General features: G+C 40.6%; 1 protein-coding gene and 1 long non-coding RNA gene across 5 annotated transcripts in view; one reads left to right on the top strand and one right to left on the bottom strand.

Moving 5' to 3' along the window:
- LOC107322054 overlaps positions 1–21786 on the bottom strand; it is a 41408-nt gene that overhangs the window by 16001 nt on the left and 3621 nt on the right. Inside the window, exon 3 of one of the 4 annotated variants that reach the window (XR_001558792.2) lies at positions 4527–4637. The exons of 2 other annotated variants lie outside the window; for them this stretch is intronic. This is a non-coding gene — a long non-coding RNA (uncharacterized LOC107322054). Of the gene's footprint in view, positions 1–4526; positions 4638–16077; positions 16159–21786 lie in introns of those variants that run through there. One more of the 4 variants, XR_001558795.2, reaches the window with a different exon arrangement.
- LOC107322045 (myosin heavy chain, skeletal muscle, adult-like) lies at positions 2045–19959 on the top strand. Its single transcript, XM_015879641.2, has 39 exons — positions 2045–2111; positions 3137–3379; positions 3463–3606; positions 3702–3858; positions 4905–4932; positions 5031–5142; positions 5235–5327; positions 6123–6186; positions 6326–6424; positions 6523–6626; positions 6704–6842; positions 8045–8163; positions 8263–8412; positions 9244–9414; positions 10154–10463; positions 10556–10638; positions 11134–11221; positions 11304–11421; positions 11509–11632; positions 11716–11852; positions 11955–12210; positions 13265–13507; positions 13611–13787; positions 13872–14017; positions 14105–14195; positions 14281–14670; positions 14899–15025; positions 15125–15243; positions 15482–15678; positions 16105–16288; positions 16367–16532; positions 16706–16830; positions 17207–17515; positions 17660–17863; positions 18404–18529; positions 18623–18793; positions 18880–18984; positions 19131–19226; positions 19693–19959. The coding sequence occupies exons 2-39, from the start codon at positions 3173–3175 to the stop codon at positions 19846–19848; spliced, it is 5835 nt and encodes a 1944-aa protein (XP_015735127.1). The 5' UTR covers positions 2045–2111; positions 3137–3172; the 3' UTR covers positions 19849–19959.

Raw genomic sequence — 21786 nt, 5'->3', positions numbered from 1 at the left:
TTTAAAGTAAAGATGCATACTGGAAAAATTGCAGAGAATTTAAGAGAATCTGAAAAGACAGAAGGAGAACTATAATTCTGTTGATAATAACACAGATAGTCACCTGAGTTTAGGACGGTGAAATACACTGGCAAATAACATATTGCTCACATACAGAAAAGATGTGAAGCAATGTAACTGTTAATATCTGATTAGGTACATACAGATATTTTCTGCTATACAACTGTGCTAGTATAGTTATACTCTGCTGGTAACAGTGACCAATTGCATTTGAACTTCATCTAAAATTCTTGATGATCATCTAACTACAGAGAGGTTATTAGGAACAAGGAGGAGTGAGGAAGGAATTCTTTCCTCTGTTTTGATTCTCATATGGAAAACTACCCTGGGACTGGGACCAATTCTAGGACAGTCTTCTAGTTCCTAAGCTGGCGCTTATGAACAGAGTTGATACTACATCAAAGCTTATCATCCTAAAAGCACCAATTGTCAACACTTGGAATGATCTAGACTTGGTAGCCACTTCCTTTTCAAACTAGGCCTTCCTTTGACTGACTTTGCACTTAGAACTGTTTGGCCTTGTGCCACGCTCCTGCCTATTACATATCTGGGCCCACCCTGAAGAGCTGTACTGAGAGTCTGGCTTTATCACTGGCAACTGGAAATTAAAGACTTGCAGTTCCCAAAGTCAGGCATCTGACTTAGGACACTCAGCTGCTCCCCATCTAGTCCCTGGAGACACAGGCGCATCCTGACAGCAGGGCATAAGACAGGCTTGCTACCTACTGCTGAGAACAGGGCCCCATAGGAAAGCAACTGCAGCTACTTAGTGCTACACCTGCAGCTGCCAAGGGATGCTGCCTGGACAGTGCAGATGCTGCAGCTTCCCAGGAAGTGGGAGATTGAAGCTCCCTCCTCCACCTGGGGGGAGGAAACCTGCAGCTCTCCCATCCTGGGAGAGGCCTCAGCCATCATACTGAGGATATATCAGAGTGTGGATTTCAGCTGCACTGACCTACATATCACAAAACAGCTTATGAACTATCCTAAAATCTCATTCTCAGGCTTATAAGAGTATTTCTTGAAGAATCTCTCACTCCTTTTCAGTTTTAAGTACAATGATTGACACATCTGCACATGAATGTATGCATGCAGTTCTTCCTGTGTCAGAGGGAACCTCACGTCTCTTCTCAAGACACTAGTTCAATTGGACCCCAGCTTTCTACTAGTGTGACCAACTCTTTGACTCACCAGTCACTTCATCATGTCCATGGCGCTCTGGCACTAGCACTATCATCTTGAAAGATGCACATTACTCATTTACTTTAGGGTTTTTTTTTACCAAAACAACCACCAAATGTTTCTGGCAGTACTTATTTTCTTTTTAGCGGCTTGTTTAATGCATTGACCTAAGGTATTTCTTATAAATTTCACGCTACAATGATGTAGAGAAGATAAATGTTGTCATCTCCATTGTACAGCTGGGGTAGCTGCAGCACACACATACCAAGCGATCCACCCTGGGTCATACAGTGAGTCGGTGGGAAAGCCAGCAATAGAATCCATAAGTCCTGCATCCAAGTTCTCTAAGTGCCTTGACTAGTCCAGATTCCCTCCTTAACACCCTTGTCAAATTATTTATAGGAGATGTATTCATATAGTCGGTAAGACATCAAAATTTTCTAATTATATCTAGTCATGTCAAATGACAATTATGCCCTTAGTTCAGTTTGCCAGACAATGCTTTGCCAAAGAAGGCTTGCCAAAAATTTTTTGACCGAAGAAAGAGTAGGCATCTGTAGCATCTGCAGATGAGATCGTATAAAATGTCCCTGCAGCAAGACTGCCCTGTCGCCACGGAAAGCCTCAAGGTAAGTGGATGGGGTCTGCAGCCGTGCAGGAGTCTTTCTGTGTTACAGCATTCCTCTGCCTCCATTGCTCATTTCCAAGAGGAAGCTCAATTCCTCAGCTCAAGTTTTAAATCTGCTTTCAAGACACCTGCACATTTTCACTCTGGAATTCTGTGCAGCTGCAAGTAGGATTTCTGCATTTCTGTTCTGCAGCATTGACCAGCTGCCAGGCTGCAAGCCACCCATCTGGTGTCACGAGAGGTAAGAACCTGAATTATTCATGCTTTTGGGTGGGATTTCTGTATGGATGAACAATTACCTTTTTCACCCTGCATTCCAAGCTGGTGTGATTACAGTAGGCAGGCGGTGGGGTGCTCATGGCTGGTAAGGTTTTCAAATGGTTTTGTTTGTATCTTCCTGCCTCTGGTAGCAGACCAGAAAATTCCCTCTGGAATACTCTTCATTTCTGCTTAACTGACCAAACAGAGAGTGAAGCATGCTGCCTTCACATCATTGCAGCAGTAGAACTGGACCAAGATGAACAAAGGAGGAAGAAGTGCAAAATTGTATATTCTTCCTCAAAATGTCATCAATAAATCATCTGAGAATACAGACCTTCTCACCATCTTTGTAAAATGTCAAAGCCCTCTTAGATATGCATTTAATTTTTTAAAAAATCATTTATTAAAATAAAAAAAGAATGTTAGCTATTGAACAGAGGGAATCAATTACTAATGTCTGTAGAGATTTTTCAAGTGCATCTGGCAAAACTTAGCATCAAAACAAAGCATCTGAAAAATCACTCTTATTTTATTAAAGTTTTGAGAACTCACCTGATCCTGGACTTTTTTTCAGTAAGCATTTATTTGAGAGTTCCATGTAGGCATGGATGTTCCAAATTCAGTGCTTGAATTTTGTTTCACCCAAGCAATTCGAGTATTAGAAGACGCATAACCTGTCCTTTTCCTATACTACAGTTTTGCAGAAATGATCCTCCACTTTTCATCCTTCTATCAGGATGTTCCACATGTATTTCTACTAGTAATGATTTCTTATTGAAACTTGCTCAGCAACTTCACTCTCATCTGACAGACACACCGTTCTTAATGATCCAAAACTGCAATTGTGAAATATTGTTCATGTAGAAGTCTGAAGATCTAGACTACATCACTTATAAGCCTATGTTTTTTGAATAAACCTACAGATTAGGATTTCAGAAAGACATGGAAGTTTTCCCAGTCTTACAGAAAAAACATAAATACTGTTATATTATTTCTCCCCATTAGAGTTTTCTGCTGAGGTGCCTTCAGTGAAGAGCAGCCATGGCTTCTCCAGATGCTGAGATGGCCGCCTTTGGGGAGGCTGCTCCTTATCTTCGAAAGTCAGAGAAGGAAAGAATCGAGGCCCAGAACAAGCCTTTTGATGCCAAGTCATCTGTCTTTGTGGTGCATCCCAAAGAATCCTTTGTGAAAGGGACAATCCAGAGCAAAGAAACGGGGAAGGTCACTGTCAAGACCGAAGGTGGAGAAGTGAGTGAAAAGCTGAGGGGCACCATTTGATTCCCACAGTGGTCTCTGAGCTGTCATGCAGGGATCTGTCTTCTCTTTGGCAGACTCTGACTGTGAAGGAAGATCAGATCTTCTCCATGAACCCTCCCAAGTATGATAAAATTGAGGACATGGCCATGATGACCCACCTCCATGAACCCGCTGTGCTGTACAACCTCAAAGAGCGTTATGCAGCCTGGATGATCTACGTAAGTACCAGCAGCTTTTCCTTGGGTAGTGTAGCTGGGGAGGACTGCTGTGCCAGGCTGAGTGGAATCCAATATGCTGTGTCCCTTCCTCGCAGACCTACTCGGGCCTCTTCTGTGTCACTGTCAACCCCTACAAGTGGCTGCCGGTGTACAACCCGGAGGTGGTGTTGGCCTACCGAGGCAAAAAGCGCCAGGAGGCTCCTCCACACATCTTCTCCATCTCTGACAACGCTTATCAGTTCATGCTGACTGGTGAGTGAATCCATCTATCTTAGAGTGATTGCTTCACAAAATTCTTACAAAGGAGAATTCTCCTGAATATGTGACAGCAATGTGCCCTTTCCACAGAGAAGGAAGGTTAGGGATAAAATGGACTCCATTAGGCAAACCATTGTCAGCAGATTTAAGGAGGCAATCTTTCCTCTTTAGTCAGAACTGATGTGCCACACATGGAGAACTGTGAGCAGTTTTGGGCTCCCCAGTATGAGGGAGATGTGGAAGTGTTCGAATGAGTGCAGTGAAAAGCCACTAAGCTGATGAAGGGACTGGAGCATATCACATATGTGGAAAGGCTGAAAGCTGAGATTTTCAGCCTGAAGAAGAGAAGGCCTAGGGGAGATCTTTTTAGTGGATACAAAAACTTGAAGGGAGAATGCAAAGAGAACAGAGCCAGGATCTTATCATTGGTGCACAGGAAGAAGACAAGAGGCAAGGGACACAAACTGAAACACATGTGGGTATTCTCTCATCATTAGGAAACACTTGACTATACAAGTGATTGAGGACTGGAATAGATATGCCAGAGAGCTGAGGCTGTAGAGTATGGATCATTGGAGATATTCAAAAGCTAAATACCACCTTGGATGACCTGTTCTGGGAGGCCCTGCTTTGGCAAGGTGGATGATGACAACCCTTCTTACCTTATTCTGTGGTTCTTTGAAATTCTATAGCAGTAGTATGAATTTTTCAAAGATTTCATTGTTTTGGTTCATACAGTTCTAAGTTTTTCTTTCTTCACAGCATTCTTTTTCCTATTTGAAATGAAAGACAAGGTTGGATTCAGAGGAAGAATTCTTCCTTTTCTGCCCCCACTTTTTTTTTTTTTTTTTTTTTTTTTTTTTTTAAATTTAAAGGAGTTGAAACCAATCTGGATATGAATTTCTCATTGGTTTGTCTTTGTACTTTAGATGTAATGCTTGACCTTAGCAATCTCAAATTTTAATTCACTTAAACTTACCTGTGTTCCATTCCTTCTTATTCATTGAGTTTTATGTCCTGTATTACTGTCTCTTTCACAGACCGTGAGAATCAGTCGATCCTGATCACGTAAGTACACTCCCTGATCGGGTCCCTGCAGGGCTGCCCTGTGCCAGGGGACCTTCTCCCTGACCTTACACTCTCTGCTTCTCTGTTTGCTTTGACAGTGGAGAATCTGGAGCAGGGAAGACTGTGAACACGAAACGTGTCATCCAGTACTTTGCAACAATTGCAGCCAGTGGAGAGAAGAAGAAGGAGGAGCAGCCTGGCAAAATGCAGGTACATTATGAGAGAGATACTGGCTTGAATCAATGCTTTCTTCTGTTACTCATTTTTAGAAAGTATAGCCAGTAACAATTATCATCCCATAGGGAACGCTTGAGGATCAAATAATCAGCGCCAACCCATTGCTGGAGGCCTTTGGAAATGCCAAGACTGTGAGGAATGACAACTCCTCACGCTTTGTAAGTTTTGTTTAAGCAAATTTTTTCTGAGTTATAATAAGAAGGAATTTATGGCAGTCATCCTTTCCTGTTGTTCAGCCATGGGTTTTATAAGTGTAAAACTGAATTTTCTCAGTATGATTGTAACACCCTGATGTTAGTTAATGAAATTTTGAAATCAGTGCTTTTATGGAAAAAATTATCTCTATTGCATCAAAGTACATATTAAATTAACAGATCACATGCTCATTTTCCTGCACTGTTTTTATACAATATTCTTTAACCTTTCCTCATATTCAGTTCAGTTACTGTCGTTCAGTTACTACAAGACACACAAACAGAAAAAGAAGAGGGAGTGAAAGAAGGAGGAAGGAGGGAAGGAAGCAAGGAAGGAAAGAAGCTTCTACCTGAATATATCTTTGCTTCATATCAAATTGATTTAATCACAACTTAAATCACTTATTTGATACCAAAACATATTTACACAGCTGTACTAGTTAAATGGATATTCTCATATAATTCAGATGGCTGTTTCCAGTGAGCAAGACAGAATTAGAAGTGTTTGGAATAAGGCATTACTGGGCTAATGAAATCTGCTCATTACTTTCCATACGTATGTTCAGCATACATTAGATAGACAGCTGTGTCTCTATTGGTTATTTCTGTGGACAAAAATTTAAAATACTTCATCTTAGTGTCCAAACTCATAATAAAATATTTTAATAAGAAATCTTGCACCCAAAAAAGAGCAAAATTTACCATTTCAGATGCATTTTTTATTACATAAATTTTAATACAGTTTTTATCCATTCAAAGGGGAAATTCATCAGAATTCACTTTGGTGCCACTGGAAAACTAGCTTCTGCAGATATTGAAACATGTAAGACACTTTCCTAAACTATCCATATGTTCACTCATCAGTATCCATCTATCCTTTTTACCCTTCCCTCTTCATACCTTCTACCTGCTTTCTCTTCTGCTATTTCTTCATGTTTATAATCTTTCTGTTTTCTCTTCAGATCTGTTGGAGAAATCTAGAGTCACTTTTCAGCTGAAGGCAGAAAGAAGCTACCACATATTTTATCAAATTATGTCCAACAAGAAGCCAGAGCTAATTGGTAGGGATGATGACTAACTTGGAGAAGATTGCTGAGCATCAGCTCATGCTGTTACATACTTGACTGAACTAAACCTGCATGTTCCTTCTTACTTTCAGACATGCTTCTAATTACCACAAATCCATATGATTATCACTTTGTGAGTCAAGGTGAGATCACTGTTCCCAGCATTAATGATCAAGAGGAGCTGATGGCTACAGATGTAAGTAACATTTAAAAATGCTGTGTCTATTGTAATCTCTCCCAGACAATTTTTTAATTTTATATTTTCTGTTGTAGAGTGCCATTGACATCCTGGGCTTTACTGCTGATGAAAAAGTGGCTATTTACAAGCTGACAGGAGCTGTCATGCACTATGGAAACCTGAAGTTCAAGCAGAAACAAAGAGAAGAACAAGCAGAGCCAGATGGCACAGAAGGTACTAGCGAACTCTGTTGTTGACCTATTGTTGGGAATAGGTTCAATAGTAACAGTAATTTGAAAGATAGAAGATTGGAAATGTGTAAAAATAAGTATCTAGGTGGAGCTGGTACCCAATGGAGCTAGTATAAAACTGCTATCACTTTTTTCAAGGACTACCTGATCTTTGACGTATTAATTGTCTGTATATCCCTAAATTAAATCCTGGGCTTTCATAGTTTTAGATAGCACAGTCTGATGTGCTCACATTGGATAACGACTAACAAGAAATTGTTTTCAGAAAACACAATTCTAGTTGCCTTTTTTTCCCTGATAAAGTAGGTGTACTAAATTCACCATTTATAAAGCACATAATAGGGATTTTTTTTTATTATTTTTTTTTTTTTCCCCTCAGGAATAAAGGGTACTCTAATTTTTTCTCTTTTTGTCATTCAAACTTGAAGCTATCCTTCCATAATGGAATTCTTTGAACAGCAGTCTAAGTGAAGCATAGGTACATACAATGGGCTAGGGAAGAAGTGACTTAGATCTTGTTTCTCAGCTGATCACTTAATGACTTGAATATCATATAATGTAGACATGACTTAAATAAATTAAGCCCTGAATACTTCTTCCAAAAAATGTTTTGAGATGGTCAGCATCAGGACTAGATTTTGAGGTTTTGATCCTGGCTGAATGAATGCACCTGCTATTTCACTAAAGCTGTAATAACCAGGCTCAAAAAAGGGGCAACCAATTTTTGCCAGTGATTTAGGAATGCATTTCTTTTGAAGGTTATTTTTGCTGCTGAAGAAATATGCAGGGAGACCAAGTGCCTGAGTATATGCTTTGGATTATTATCAGGCAGTAATCCTCATAACACCTTGTTGGTTTTGTTTCAGGCTTATAGATTGGCTCTGGATTGAAGGGAAAACTTCAGTTTCTAGTGTGAATTTTTAGTAAAGAATTTGTTTCCAGATGATTTGGGGAAGATTTGAAAAAACACAAATACCACTGTAAGCATTCTACTCTGAATGATGTTCAAAACAAGGATGAATTTTCATTCAGTGACTGCCATACATCCTGTGAGATACAGCAAGCAGAAACTGATCACAAGAACATTTGATACAGCAGTAGCTTCAGAAAGGGTTTATTACTCAGTATGCTGCATATCTTGCTAATCTTAATTTTTTCTGTCTGTCTCCTTCTCCTGCTATTTAGTTGCTGACAAGGCTGCTTATCTAATGGGTCTGAACTCAGCAGACCTGCTCAAGGCCCTCTGCTATCCCCGTGTCAAGGTTGGGAATGAGTATGTGACCAAGGGTCAAACTGTGCAGCAGGTAAGAAACATCTGATGCACGGGAACTTCTGGCTTGTAAGACAGGCACATTTTGCTTTATATATTGATTTTTCTTCTGCTGTACTCTTCTTTGTTTTAGGTGAACAACTCAGTTGGTGCTCTGGCAAAAGCTGTCTATGAGAAGATGTTCTTGTGGATGGTTGTTCGCATCAACCAACAGTTGGATACTAAGCAGCCCAGGCAGTACTTCATTGGTGTCCTGGACATTGCTGGCTTTGAGATATTTGATGTAAGGTGTACATGTTTGAGGTCTGCTTTTAGAGAGTTAGATTATAATGTCAGAGATCTCCAAGCAACAATATTCTAAATATCTTCATCATTTTGCAACTGCCCCTGCCATGAGCTCATTGCCCTCACCAGATCAGGCTTCCCAGGGCCCCATCCAACCTGGCCTTGAGCACCTCCAGAAATGGGACATCCGCAGCTTCTCTGAACAACCTGTTCTAGTGCCTCAGTACCCTCTGAAATAACAGTTATGTTGTTTGCATGAAGTAGCAGTTATAATTCTATCTGCAGTAATATTTTAATACTTACCTTAGAGTAATGATAAAAAATACAAAGAAAGCAAACAAACAACAAACCCATGCATACATATATGTATGTAAATATAAATACATTTAAAGAGCTCAGGCATCCAGATCTTAAGATTTGGAAATCTGGTGGCAAATATGTAACAGGTTGAAGATGTGTGATTTGTTCAAAAGGCAAACAAATTACTGGATTAATGGCTGATCAGAGAGATTGGGTAATTAAAACTGAAAAAATACAGTCTTTTTTTTTTTTGTCTGAATAAAGAAATGTAGAAGTACTTTATTAATTTTAGGAGATTCATCAAGAGTCTTGCTCTCATTAAACTGGTATTTCTTTGGGGAATTGCTTATTGGTCTTGCTGTGATGCAGTGCTGTAAATGTTTTAATTATTTGTTAATTATGTTTTAACAAGAGAGGTGTATAAAGATTAAGAACTATGAAGAAATCACACAGTAGTATTTCATCTTAATAACTGACATGTTGCTTGTTTTGTTTTGTTATATTTTGTTTTGTTTTTGTCATACGGAAGTTCAACAGCTTGGAGCAGCTGTGCATCAACTTCACCAATGAGAAACTGCAACAGTTCTTCAACCACCACATGTTCGTGCTGGAACAGGAGGAGTACAAGAAGGAGGGAATAGAGTGGGAGTTCATTGACTTTGGCATGGACCTGCAGGCCTGCATCGACCTCATTGAGAAGGTAAATTTTTAATTCAAAATGTCCTGCATTTTCAGAAGCTAATAGTTGGAGGTTAACTATTAAAAAAGCCCTCCTTTCTTCCTTGTTTAGTTTAATGCACTCATTTTTAGTTAGTGATGGATCTCCTAACATCTACAATTGCTTATTTTTCATTACAATGTTCATGAATAACTACGGAAGTAATCCTTTACTCACCTTCTCTGCATACAAGATGTCTCTGATTACTTTAATAAAGAATACTATTTCAAAAAACATAAAACAGCTCCTAAAGTAAAATAAATGCATTTTCTTAAGGATCTGGAATTAATTTATTTGTGAAAAATACATTGTTTTTCTTGATGATTCATAGTACAGTAAAGTCTGTGCCTCTCCTTTTAGTGCAACAGAATGAAAGATATTTATTGTAGCGCTGTACAATTTGGGTAGTCGGATAAAAGCACAAAAATGAACTAAAAAAAATGGAAACATTTGTAAAAGACATTTTAAAAAGTAATCCTTGATTTCATGGTTTTTTAAACCTTTTTGCATTAAAAAAATTCCTAAATTATCATGGCAAAGTTAGAGTAAAGAAGGTGAACCACAGGTCATGTAAACTCCCTTTTTAGAATGAAATTTACATCATGTCAAGGATGTAAGTTTCTTCTTCATCTTCCTCTTTTTCTGCTTTCAATTGAAGACCAAATGGTGATCATATTATATTCTACATAATATTCTATTTTATGTATTTTAATATTTCCAGCCAATGGGCATCTTCTCCATCCTGGAAGAGGAGTGCATGTTCCCCAAGGCAACTGACACGTCTTTCAAAAACAAGCTCTATGACCAGCATCTGGGCAAATCCAGCAACTTCCAGAAGCCCAAGCCTGCCAAAGGCAAGGCTGAGGCCCACTTCTCCCTGGTGCACTACGCTGGCACAGTAGACTACAACATTACTGGTTGGCTTGAGAAGAACAAGGACCCCCTGAATGAAACTGTCATTGGGTTGTACCAGAAGTCATCTGTGAAGACACTGGCCTTACTGTTTGCCAACTATGGTGGAGCAGAAGCAGGTCAGATTTCTAATACTCTGAAGTTCTCACCTTCATAAAATGTAAAGATTTACCCTACAAAAATGACTTATAAAATACATTTGTTTTTGAAGAGGCTAGTGGTGGTGGTGGTGGTGGCAAGAAAGGTGGCAAGAAGAAGGGTTCTTCTTTCCAGACTGTCTCAGCTCTTTTCCGGGTAAAGTATGAATTTTATTATCACTATAATGACATGAAAACAATTATGGATCTGAGCTGTATGAACTTCCATTTTTCTCATAACCTTTGCTTTATGATGAAAAATGCATAAGTATAAAATGGGCATATGTTATTTCACTGCCTTTTCTTCCTTATTTGCTGCTCACATTTATGATATGTTTTGAGTACTCTTTGGCTGACTCCCTGAATTTGTTTCAAAATTTCACTTATGTTGTCTATGAAATTTTCTGTTTTACCAATGATTACCAAAAACCATAATTATGGATTGTCATTTTTTTGTTTCCTCGAGATTATGGTAAAAAGATTTAAACTTTCCATTAATAAGAATATATACTTATGTAGGAGATTTCATTAAATTTAAATTTTGGATCTGAAAGCTACAATCTCCAAAGATTCATTATGTTATTTTTCACCTAGATACAGAGTGTGTAGAAGTAAAAAATTTTAATCTAACCTTCTACACATGTTCCCACAGGAGAACCTAAACAAACTGATGACCAACTTACGGAGTACTCACCCTCATTTTGTGCGCTGCATCATCCCAAATGAAACAAAAACACCTGGTAAGATGGTCCAGCAGAGACCATGAAGTCATTTCCCTTGATGGTGGAAAGAGTGGTATTCATTTGTAAAATTAATTGTCAGGTGCCATGGAACATGAACTGGTGCTGCACCAGCTGCGCTGTAATGGTGTGCTGGAGGGGATCAGGATTTGCAGGAAAGGATTCCCCAGCAGAGTCCTCTATGCAGACTTCAAGCAGAGGTAAGAGTACTCTACCTTTAAGCATGACTGTAAGTAATGTCAGGATTTGGGAAGAATGGCCTTAACTTCCTCTTTTGCTTTTCACAGGTACAAGGTGCTTAATGCCAGTGCCATCCCTGAGGGACAGTTCATTGATAGCAAGAAAGCTTCTGAGAAGCTTCTTGGGTCAATCGATGTGGACCACACCCAGTACAAATTTGGTCACACCAAGGTACCAGGTCTCCTCAACTCAGTGCCTACGTCTGTGTTTTGTTCCACCTGACAGTGATGTGCTGCATTGTTCCCTGTCTTCAGGTGTTTTTCAAAGCTGGGCTGTTGGGACTCCTGGAGGAGATGAGGGATGAGAAGCTGGCACAGCTCATCACTCGCACACAAGCCAGGTGCAGGGGTTTCCTGATGAGAGTGGAGTACCAGAGAATGGTGGAGAGGAGGTAGGTGTTCCCCATCCTCGCTTAAAGGCACCATACTTCAGGGAAAGTGTGGATGATCACATCACATGAAATAATCAAATGTACATTTTAACTGTGCTTTAGGGAGTCCATCTTCTGCATTCAGTACAATGTTCGTGCCTTCATGAATGTCAAGCACTGGCCCTGGATGAAGCTGTTCTTCAAAATCAAACCTCTGCTGAAGAGTGCAGAGTCTGAGAAGGAGATGGCCAATATGAAAGAAGAGTTTGAGAAGACCAAGGAAGAGCTTGCAAAGTCTGAGGCAAAGAGGAAGGAGCTGGAGGAGAAAATGGTGAAGCTGGTGCAGGAGAAAAATGATCTGCAGCTCCAAGTGCAGGCTGTGAGCATCATTATCTTATTTTTTTATTAATTAAGGAAAATCACTGAATAAGTTCTGAGCCTTCTTTAGGAGTGCAAACTACACTCTAAACTGCTTTAGTAAATATTTTAAGCCAAATAGCATGTATTCGAAGGTAAAATTTGGGCCACTTCCTTTACACACTCAGTGTTACTATTAAAAACTGGTGTTCCATAAAATTCAAATTTCACTCTTATATTCTACATGTAGCATCTTCATGCAAGTTCATTGCAGAAAATGTTATTGTCACTTCTATTTACTTAGTGGAGTGGGACAATCATTCCATTGACAACTACTGCACCTCAGCTGAGTTATAGCTTGTTAATGTTATTGTTAATAGCCTGATGAGATTTCTTATGGCATGTGTGCTGAGCTACTGATCTCAGATTATGTATGTGGAAATGCCATGATACGTCTGGTTTGTGTCCAATGCCATTTGGCCTCCAGATCATTTTTAAACAATACCTTTGTGCTGAAGTGTCTGATTCAGAAAACTATCAGTGGTAGGTAGTGTCCGCTAAGTGTAACAGCTGTGTATCAGTCTCTTAACTAGAGTCACATATCTGGCTTTCATGTAAGCACTCATTTAGTGATGTTAATTCCAAACACATTTTCAGGATACAGAAAGAAAGCCTCTTAGTGTGTACTAGAATAAATAACATAAATTTGAAATTATTTTCTCAGTGATGGATGAACCAAGAGGAAGTATTTACATTTCTCAGTAGATCCAGGTGACTTTGAAAAAATGAAAAATGGAAAATTATGATAAGACATAAATTAGTGGCACATTTGAACAATTAACATAAAATGAATCCAATAACCTTCTAACATACAAGAACTAAACACTGTATCTGGTGATGCAAAAGGTCTGAAAAAGTTGAAACCTTATTCAGATTTTCTAATTTAAATTGTAACTGCTCAATATCTGCTAATAATATAATAATATAAGCCTTCCTGATCTATTCCTTGAGAATTAAATAGCCTTTCTTTTTCTGTTAAATCCAGACATCTTCAAAATAAACTGTTTTTCCCCCAGGAAGCTGATGCTTTGGCTGATGCTGAGGAACGATGTGACCAGCTCATCAAAACCAAAATCCAGCTGGAAGCCAAAATTAAGGAGGTGACAGAACGGGCTGAAGATGAAGAGGAAATTAATGCTGAACTCACAGCCAAAAAGAGGAAACTGGAAGATGAATGTTCAGAGCTGAAGAAAGACATAGATGACCTGGAGTTAACATTGGCCAAAGTCGAGAAGGAAAAGCATGCCACTGAAAACAAGGTATGAGGCAGAACATGTTACTCGTTCCAGAAAAGAACTCTGTGCTGCTATGGGGATCTTGTAACTGTTTGCCTTAATTATACTTTATCCCCTCTTATCAAAGGTGAAAAACCTCACAGAGGAGATGGCAGCCCTAGATGAGACGATTGCCAAGCTGACAAAAGAGAAGAAAGCCCTCCAAGAGGCCCATCAGCAAACACTGGATGACCTGCAGGCTGAAGAGGACAAAGTCAATACGCTGACCAAAGCTAAAACCAAGCTGGAGCAGCAAGTGGATGATGTAAGCAAAATGCACACAGCCATTACAGGACAGTTGTGGAGATAAACATGACTGTCAGAGCCCTTATGATCTCATTCTGTTTAGCTGGAAGGGTCCCTGGAGCAAGAGAAGAAGCTGCGCATGGACCTTGAGAGAGCTAAGAGGAAACTTGAAGGAGACCTGAAAATGTCCCAGGACACCATAATGGATTTGGAAAATGATAAACAGCAGCTGGATGAGAAACTGAAGAAGTAAGTGTGTTTACGTGACACCTGAGTGCAGTGCAGGTGCACTTGGGAGTTTCTTCAGACACTAACACCATTTATCTTGTTTCAAAGGAAAGACTTTGAAATCAGTCAAATCCAGAGCAAAATTGAGGATGAGCAAGCCCTGGGCATGCAGTTACAGAAGAAGATCAAGGAGCTGCAGGCAAGTCTCTGGTCCTTCCCTTTTCCCTTCAGAAAACATCTGAAGGAGAAGGACTTGGGTGTGAATGATCTCTGATGTTCCCCAGGCCCGCATTGAGGAACTGGAGGAAGAAATTGAGGCAGAGCGAACTTCTCGGGCAAAAGCAGAGAAGCACCGGGCTGACCTCTCCAGGGAGCTGGAGGAGATCAGTGAGCGCCTGGAGGAAGCAGGAGGGGCTACAGCAGCTCAGATCGATATGAACAAGAAGCGTGAGGCAGAATTTCAGAAGATGCGTCGTGACCTTGAAGAGGCCACGCTGCAGCACGAAGCCACGGCTGCCGCCCTGCGGAAGAAGCATGCGGACAGCACAGCGGAGCTTGGGGAGCAGATCGACAACCTGCAGCGAGTCAAGCAGAAGCTGGAGAAGGAGAAGAGTGAGCTGAAGATGGAGATTGATGACTTGGCCAGCAACATGGAGTCTGTCTCCAAAGCTAAGGTACAGAATATATATTAAAAAATCTTGAAAATAAATAATGTTGTACGATACCTTTTTATATATGACCTGGTTACGATAAATAGCTCTGTGTAATACTATATTTTTAAACTCCAAACTAATGAGCATTATATAGCCTGTATTTCTGGCCACATTTTTCTGATGCAAATCCAGCGGTTACACAGTTTACTTCAGATATGAATTTTCTTTCATTCTTCCTGAACTCCTCAGGCAAACCTGGAAAAGATGTGTCGTACTTTAGAAGACCAACTGAGTGAGATTAAATCAAAGGAGGAGGAGCATCAACGCATGATCAACGATCTTAACACTCAAAGAGCTCGTCTGCAGACAGAATCAGGTGAGAGTGGCTAATCTGTCTTGTGGAATGAGTGAGCATCCTTAAAATTTTCAGTTTTGGTCCCAAGTGACCAAATCTCCTTTCTGTATGCTTTCCCAGGTGAATATTCACGCCAGGTGGAGGAGAAAGATGCTCTGATCTCTCAGCTGTCTCGAGGCAAGCAGGCATTCACCCAACAGATTGAGGAACTCAAGAGGCATTTAGAGGAAGAAATCAAGGTGATATTATTTCTTATAACTCACCACTAAAAATATCTTTAACTTCACATTGTTTAGTAGGGAAAGGGACTACTTCAGGGAGTATAATTAATGCATTTTGTCCACTAGTCTTCCATCTGTCATTCAGTGTAACACATGTACATTTCCAGTGGTCACATCTGAAGTGTTAAATTAATTCACTGTGAGAGATTCTTCAGGATATTTGTATTCTTTATCCAACTGATGTTTACTCCCTCAGGCCAAGAATGCCCTGGCCCACGCCTTGCAGTCTGCTCGCCATGACTGTGACTTGCTCCGGGAGCAATATGAGGAGGAGCAGGAAGCCAAGGGAGAGCTGCAGCGTGCCCTGTCCAAGGCCAACAGCGAAGTGGCCCAGTGGAGAACCAAATACGAGACAGATGCTATTCAGCGCACAGAGGAGCTGGAGGAGGCCAAGTATGTCGAGAAAGCGGGGACTGAGGAAGTAGGGGAGGGCAAAAAAAGGGAAGACTAACATGATAAACAGGAAGAGACAAACAAGATACAATCAAGAAACTTAAGCTGTGCTTTAGAATGGACTGATGGGCTGAGGTACGTTTTTTGCTGTAAAACAAATATTTGAGAAACATAAAGCAAAATATTCCTCTGATAGAGAGAACAGTAAAGACACTCTAAGAAGGGTAGATGCAGAGGGCAAATGTATTTTTCAAGAAAGTGAAACAGAATTGGGAAGATAACAGCAGGTTTAGAGATTCCATTCAGTATTTGTGATTAGTGTACATAGTACATGAAGAGGTAAATGAAGTTTTTGTGAAAATTCTATCAACCATAAAGCATAGCCTCTTCTTTACTCACAAATCATTAGCTGTGCTCATCTCACAGGAAGAAGCTGGCCCAGCGCCTGCAGGATGCCGAGGAACATGTTGAAGCTGTGAACGCCAAATGCGCTTCCCTGGAAAAGACAAAGCAGAGGCTGCAGAATGAGGTGGAGGACCTGATGATTGATGTGGAGAGAGCAAATGCTGCCTGCGCAGCTCTGGACAAGAAGCAGAAGAACTTTGACAAGGTAGTCTGGGCTCCAGCTCTGTGATTCCTGAGCAGAAGGTGGTTGCTACATCCATACTCACGCTCTGCTGCTCCTCAGATCCTGGCAGAGTGGAAGCAGAAGTACGAGGAAACGCAGGCTGAGCTGGAGGCCTCCCAGAAGGAGTCTCGGTCCCTCAGCACAGAGCTGTTTAAGATGAAGAATGCCTATGAGGAGTCTCTGGACCACCTGGAAACACTGAAGCGTGAGAACAAGAACTTGCAGCGTAAGTTGCTCAGCGTTTGTTGCTGGCAGGGCTTTCTCAGAAGCTTTCCTGCCCATCTCTCCACCTGGATCTGTGCCTGCAGTGATGGGAGGAGACCTGTTTATGCTGGTGTCACAGGGCCTTTCCCTGTATGCTCTATATCTGACCATGTGATTATTCCTTTTTCTCTTCAGAGGAGATTTCTGACCTCACGGAGCAGATTGCAGAGGGAGGAAAGGCGATTCATGAGCTGGAGAAAGTCAAGAAGCAGATTGAGCAGGAGAAGTCTGAAATCCAGGCTGCTCTGGAAGAAGCTGAGGTACATTCTTTTTTCTTTAACTGTTTAGCTATAATTTCCTATGTACAGTTGTTTATTTAACATAGATTAGAAACCTTACTATCATTTGTGAAACTATATGCATGTAAGGATAACTTCCAGGCATGGGAAGTGTAGGGTGTTAAACATAATTACAGTCTTCCATTATATGGCAATCCTTTTTTTCTTTTGTGCTGTGATGATGCTATACAATAGACTCTATGGCATTTTGGTTTCTTTAGTCTCTATGCCATTTAATGCATTAAATGTTTTTTTCATGTATTCAGTGATGTTTTATTTATATATAATTTTATAATATATAAATTTTATTTAATTTTGTATTGTTTTGGTTTGGTTTGATTTGATTTTTTTTTCCTAGGCCTCCTTGGAACATGAAGAGGGGAAGATCCTGCGCCTTCAACTGGAACTCAACCAGGTCAAATCTGAAATTGACAGGAAGATAGCAGAGAAAGATGAGGAAATTGACCAGCTGAAGAGAAACCACCTCAGAATTGTGGAGTCCATGCAGAGCACCTTGGATGCTGAGATCAGGAGCAGGAATGAAGCCCTGAGACTGAAGAAGAAGATGGAGGGAGATCTGAATGAAATGGAGATCCAGCTCAACCATGCCAACCGCATGGCTGCAGAGGCACAAAAGAACCTGAGAAACACACAAGGAGTGCTCAAGGTATGTTATGCGCCTGTAGCTATCTGTCTTGCATGGCATTATATAGATAAAATAATTACATATCTAAACTATTATAGAATAGCAGTCACTACTATTGTCCAACGATTTTCTGCCATGTTACAATATCTCTGTCCTCTTTTACAGGATACTCAGATACACTTGGACGATGCTCTCAGGACACAGGAGGACCTGAAGGAGCAAGTGGCCATGGTGGAGCGCAGAGCAAACCTGCTGCAAGCTGAGATTGAGGAGCTGCGGGCAGCTCTGGAGCAGACAGAGAGGTCAAGGAAAGTGGCTGAGCAGGAACTAATGGACGCAAGTGAGAGAGTTCAGCTCCTCCACACTCAGGTTAGACTGTTGGCTGAGAATATAAAAAATAAACATAGATATGTAAATAATATCAATGGAGATACATTTGTTGTTCCAATCTCTTCTTCTGAGTTGAGCAGACATTCTATAGGAAAAAAGAAAGTTACCGCTGGAATGTTACTTCTCATTTTTCTCAAGGTCACGAGGTGCCGTGATCGCCATTATCACTTTCCCATTTAAAACAGCCAATTTCAGTATATCTTTGAGCCATCTTTTGTTTTTATTTCCAGATTTTTCTTCTGTGAATGTTCTTAAATCATCCATCCCTTGTAGAAAGAACCTTACTCTACATCACAATTTTTGTACTTATACAAAGAACTGTATTATAGCTAAGTGAATAGAATTGCATTCTGGAGTGATTCATTCTATTGTCTTTTGGTATATGGTCTGACAAAATAAGCTATTTGAAGGTAGATGGTAATAACAGATTCATAATTTTTAATTTAAGCTACACAGCTCTCAAATTAAGTGTTCTTTTTTTGGGAACAAAATGCAGAAAACACTTTTGATTTTATATAGAACACTAGCTTGATCAACACCAAGAAAAAACTGGAAACAGACATTGCCCAGATTCAGAGTGAGATGGAGGATACCATCCAGGAGGCCCGCAATGCTGAAGAGAAGGCCAAGAAGGCCATCACTGATGTGAGTTAAGGAACTGTTTTACTGCTGATGGTGGATGCATTCTCCCTCAAAATATCTCCAGTCACAAAATGCCTGTGATTCTTCCTCCTCCAGGCAGCCATGATGGCAGAAGAACTGAAGAAGGAGCAGGACACCAGTGCCCACCTGGAGAGGATGAAGAAGAACCTGGACCAGACGGTGAAGGACCTGCAGCACCGTCTGGATGAGGCAGAGCAGCTGGCCCTGAAGGGAGGCAAGAAGCAAATCCAGAAGCTGGAGGCCAGGGTGCGTAGCACTGGTATTTGTGCAAGTGTGTGTAATCCCAGGTCAGAAAGAGCAGGGAAGCTTCAAAGATGGGTTTCTCATTGCAGGTGCGGGAGCTGGAAGGGGAGGTTGATTCTGAGCAGAAGCGCAGCGCTGAAGCTGTGAAGGGTGTGCGCAAGTATGAGCGGAGGGTGAAGGAGCTGACCTACCAGGTAAGGCTGATGGCATCTTTGTGTTTACATACCATTCTACAGGAAGCCATTGTATTTTTCCATGAAGTCCATGAATAAATGTTTTGTGGTGTGGGGAAAACATCTCAAAATAATTCTCTGTCTTTCCTGCTTACTAACTGCTTTAGTCTGAGGAAGATCGCAAGAACATTCTTAGACTCCAGGATCTGGTGGACAAACTGCAGACGAAGGTGAAATCCTACAAGAGACAAGCTGAGGAGGCTGTAAGTATTTATGGGAAAATAAGCCAGTATTGCTTTCCATTGGTGTTGCACAGGTCCTGATGTGATGAATATAAGAAATCTGGAAAATACCATTCTTCATGGAAGTTTCAGGATCCTTGTTATCCAAACAAACCACTCTTATACCTGAGCACCAAATTAGTGGTGTTGAGTACAAGAAGTCACAGAATCACAGATTCGTAGGGGTTGGCAGGGACCTCCGGAGATCATCAAGTCCAAAAATAGCCCAAAATAGCTGCTCAGTTGCAACAAAGATCTAGTGTAGTTTGTTGTCGTGGAGTTTTGAATAAGGGAGGATGAGGAAGTCTGTGTTAGTCTTATGTTTAGGCAGTAGTAGGCAGGAGACAGGGGGTCTGTATTCTCGCCCAAGGAACCCTGCTAAACCTGGCTGCAGGAGGACTGAAAACCCTACCCTGGTTCTCACCATATAACCCCTCTCCCTGTACAGGAGGAGCTGTCCAATGTCAACCTCACCAAGTTCCGCAAGATCCAGCATGAGCTGGAGGAAGCCGAGGAGCGGGCTGACATTGCAGAGTCACAGGTTAACAAGCTCCGAGCAAAGAGCCGGGAGTTTCACAGTAAGAAGATAGAAGAGGAAGAGTGAGGATGTCAAATGACAGCAAAGTGGCCTGAGAGTGCACAAAATGTGAACCCTCTGTTGCTATCCCTTAATAACCTCAAAGTCTAGATAATAAAGACCCTTGATTCCTCTGCATATGCAGCTGAAGCAGTGTGGTTTTTAGTTTGTAATATTTCAGTTCTTTAGGTATGTAAATTTGGAACATTTTGGAACATTTTCAAATGAATCTTTTTTCAGTTTTATGGTTGTATGTCCATATAATTTTCTTAGTCTCGTTCCCATAGTTCCTGTACTCTGTCATGTCATATTACAGTAACTCAGTTTCCATACTAACAATAATGTATAGGGTCGGGATAGAGGCAGAAGGAGTACATGATATATTCTAGCGGAGTAAAAATGATTCTCCTCTGGGGACCTGTCTCCAAATGAATGCAGTACACTGAGGCTTTCTGTGGTCTGTGCTGGTCCTAACTCACCTTGGCAAGCTGGATTTAGAGTCACGATATCACTTATAAATAAATAAACAGGTAAATGAATACACAGATAAGAACCATCTGGAGTCCCAAATGCATCTGTATGGCTCTGAGTCCTCATGGAGAAAGTTATGCAAGGACTGAGCTGCCTTCTCTGAACAAGTGGCCATTTGTTTGCAAGCAAAATTAAAAATATCAGGCAGGATCCATAACCCAGTTTCTTTGTGGAAGAAGTTTTTAAGAATCAATTTTAAAGTAGAACAAATAATTTATTTGGAGAAGATGACATGGCATTTTCTTACTTTCTCTATTCTATAGGCCAACCAGTACTAAACAGAGGGTTTCTATTATAAAATAAATGGGGACTGATTGGTAGAAGCAAGAAAAAAAGAACTCACTAGGCTATAAAACCCTATGCAAGATAACATATTGAGAAAGTATAACAATGCAGAAACCACTGCAGTAATATAGAGCTTTTTTAAGTTCTGAGATGTTAATATAAAATCATAAAAAACTTTTGTGAAGTGAAATAATGTGGAGCTATGCATATTTATTAAAAAAAATGTAGAAGAATAGGAGTGTTTTTTTTAAATCACATAAGACTTGATCTGAGAATAATACTGGTCACATTACATACTAACAGAACCCTGGATGGACAGAGGAGAAAAAGTCACTCAGACAACATTTGCTGGTCTGGAAGTTTAAAAAAGAAGACAGATGATGATGTGAAGGGCAAGCAGAAGTGGAGACAGAAAAATGGAATAGCCATCCTGACAGCACTGGACCCTGGTACTAATATCAGTGGCGTTCACTACGGGGACTCTCATGTGCCCCCTGAGGTCGTAGCTAGCTCTGCACCACTGTTTCCATAGAGTACTTCAAGGAGCTGTGAAGCTCCTGGAGAAGGAGATTGGAGTTGCTGGCAGAGAGCTGCGGAGGAGGGAGTGTGGTGAGAGACTCTGGCACTGACCACATCCAGCGGCATACTTGCAGTACCAGCATTTAGGATCAGGAGGTTCTCTGTCTCACAGGTACACTGAGGCTTAGACCCATGTTGTAACCAAATATGGATGTACTTTGCTAAGCAGCAACTAAATATAATGAAGGAGAAGATGACACCCTGTGTATGACTGCTCTTAAGAGACAGCATCTTTATGTGTGAAACTGTGAAAGTTGTATCAATGCCAGTGATATCTGGGATCCAAAGAAGGGAAACAAACAGCCCCTCTCCACTCTCCCTTCTTCATGCATGTTCCAAGAAGATGCAACAGTCTTTTTTTCCAGAGAAAATCTTTTTTTCCCACACACCAAAAGGCAGAAAAAGAATAATTTCTTTATTAAGATGCATATTTGTTTGAACTCTAGCCAAGCTCTTTGCTTTTTGATAACGGTATCAGAAAAACTTCTCCTGTGGATGTTAGCCCAAAGAATATTTCTGCACTGTTCAATTCCTCCCATGTGAATGACAAAGAACACAGAGCTGCAGAGT

Source organism: Coturnix japonica, chromosome 18 (assembly GCF_001577835.2).
Source record: "Coturnix japonica isolate 7356 chromosome 18, Coturnix japonica 2.1, whole genome shotgun sequence".
In the NCBI taxonomy this organism is placed as follows: Eukaryota; Metazoa; Chordata; class Aves; order Galliformes; family Phasianidae; genus Coturnix; species Coturnix japonica.
The sequence above is the reverse complement of the archived record's forward strand: the minus strand, read 5'-3'. Positions and strand labels throughout refer to the sequence as shown.

What these genes read in the sequence shown, in the direction of transcription:
- LOC107322045 (XM_015879641.2), top strand. Translation starts at nt 3,173, where the DNA reads ATGGCTTCTCCAGATGCTGAGATGGCCGCCTTTGGGGAGGCTGCTCCT. An exon ending in CTGGCTTTGAGATATTTGAT is followed by an intron (nt 8,413 to 9,243) that starts GTAAGGTGTACA and finishes GTCATACGGAAG; the next exon opens with TTCAACAGCTTGGAGCAGCT. An exon ending in GCATCGACCTCATTGAGAAG is followed by an intron (nt 9,415 to 10,153) that starts GTAAATTTTTAA and finishes TAATATTTCCAG; the next exon opens with CCAATGGGCATCTTCTCCAT.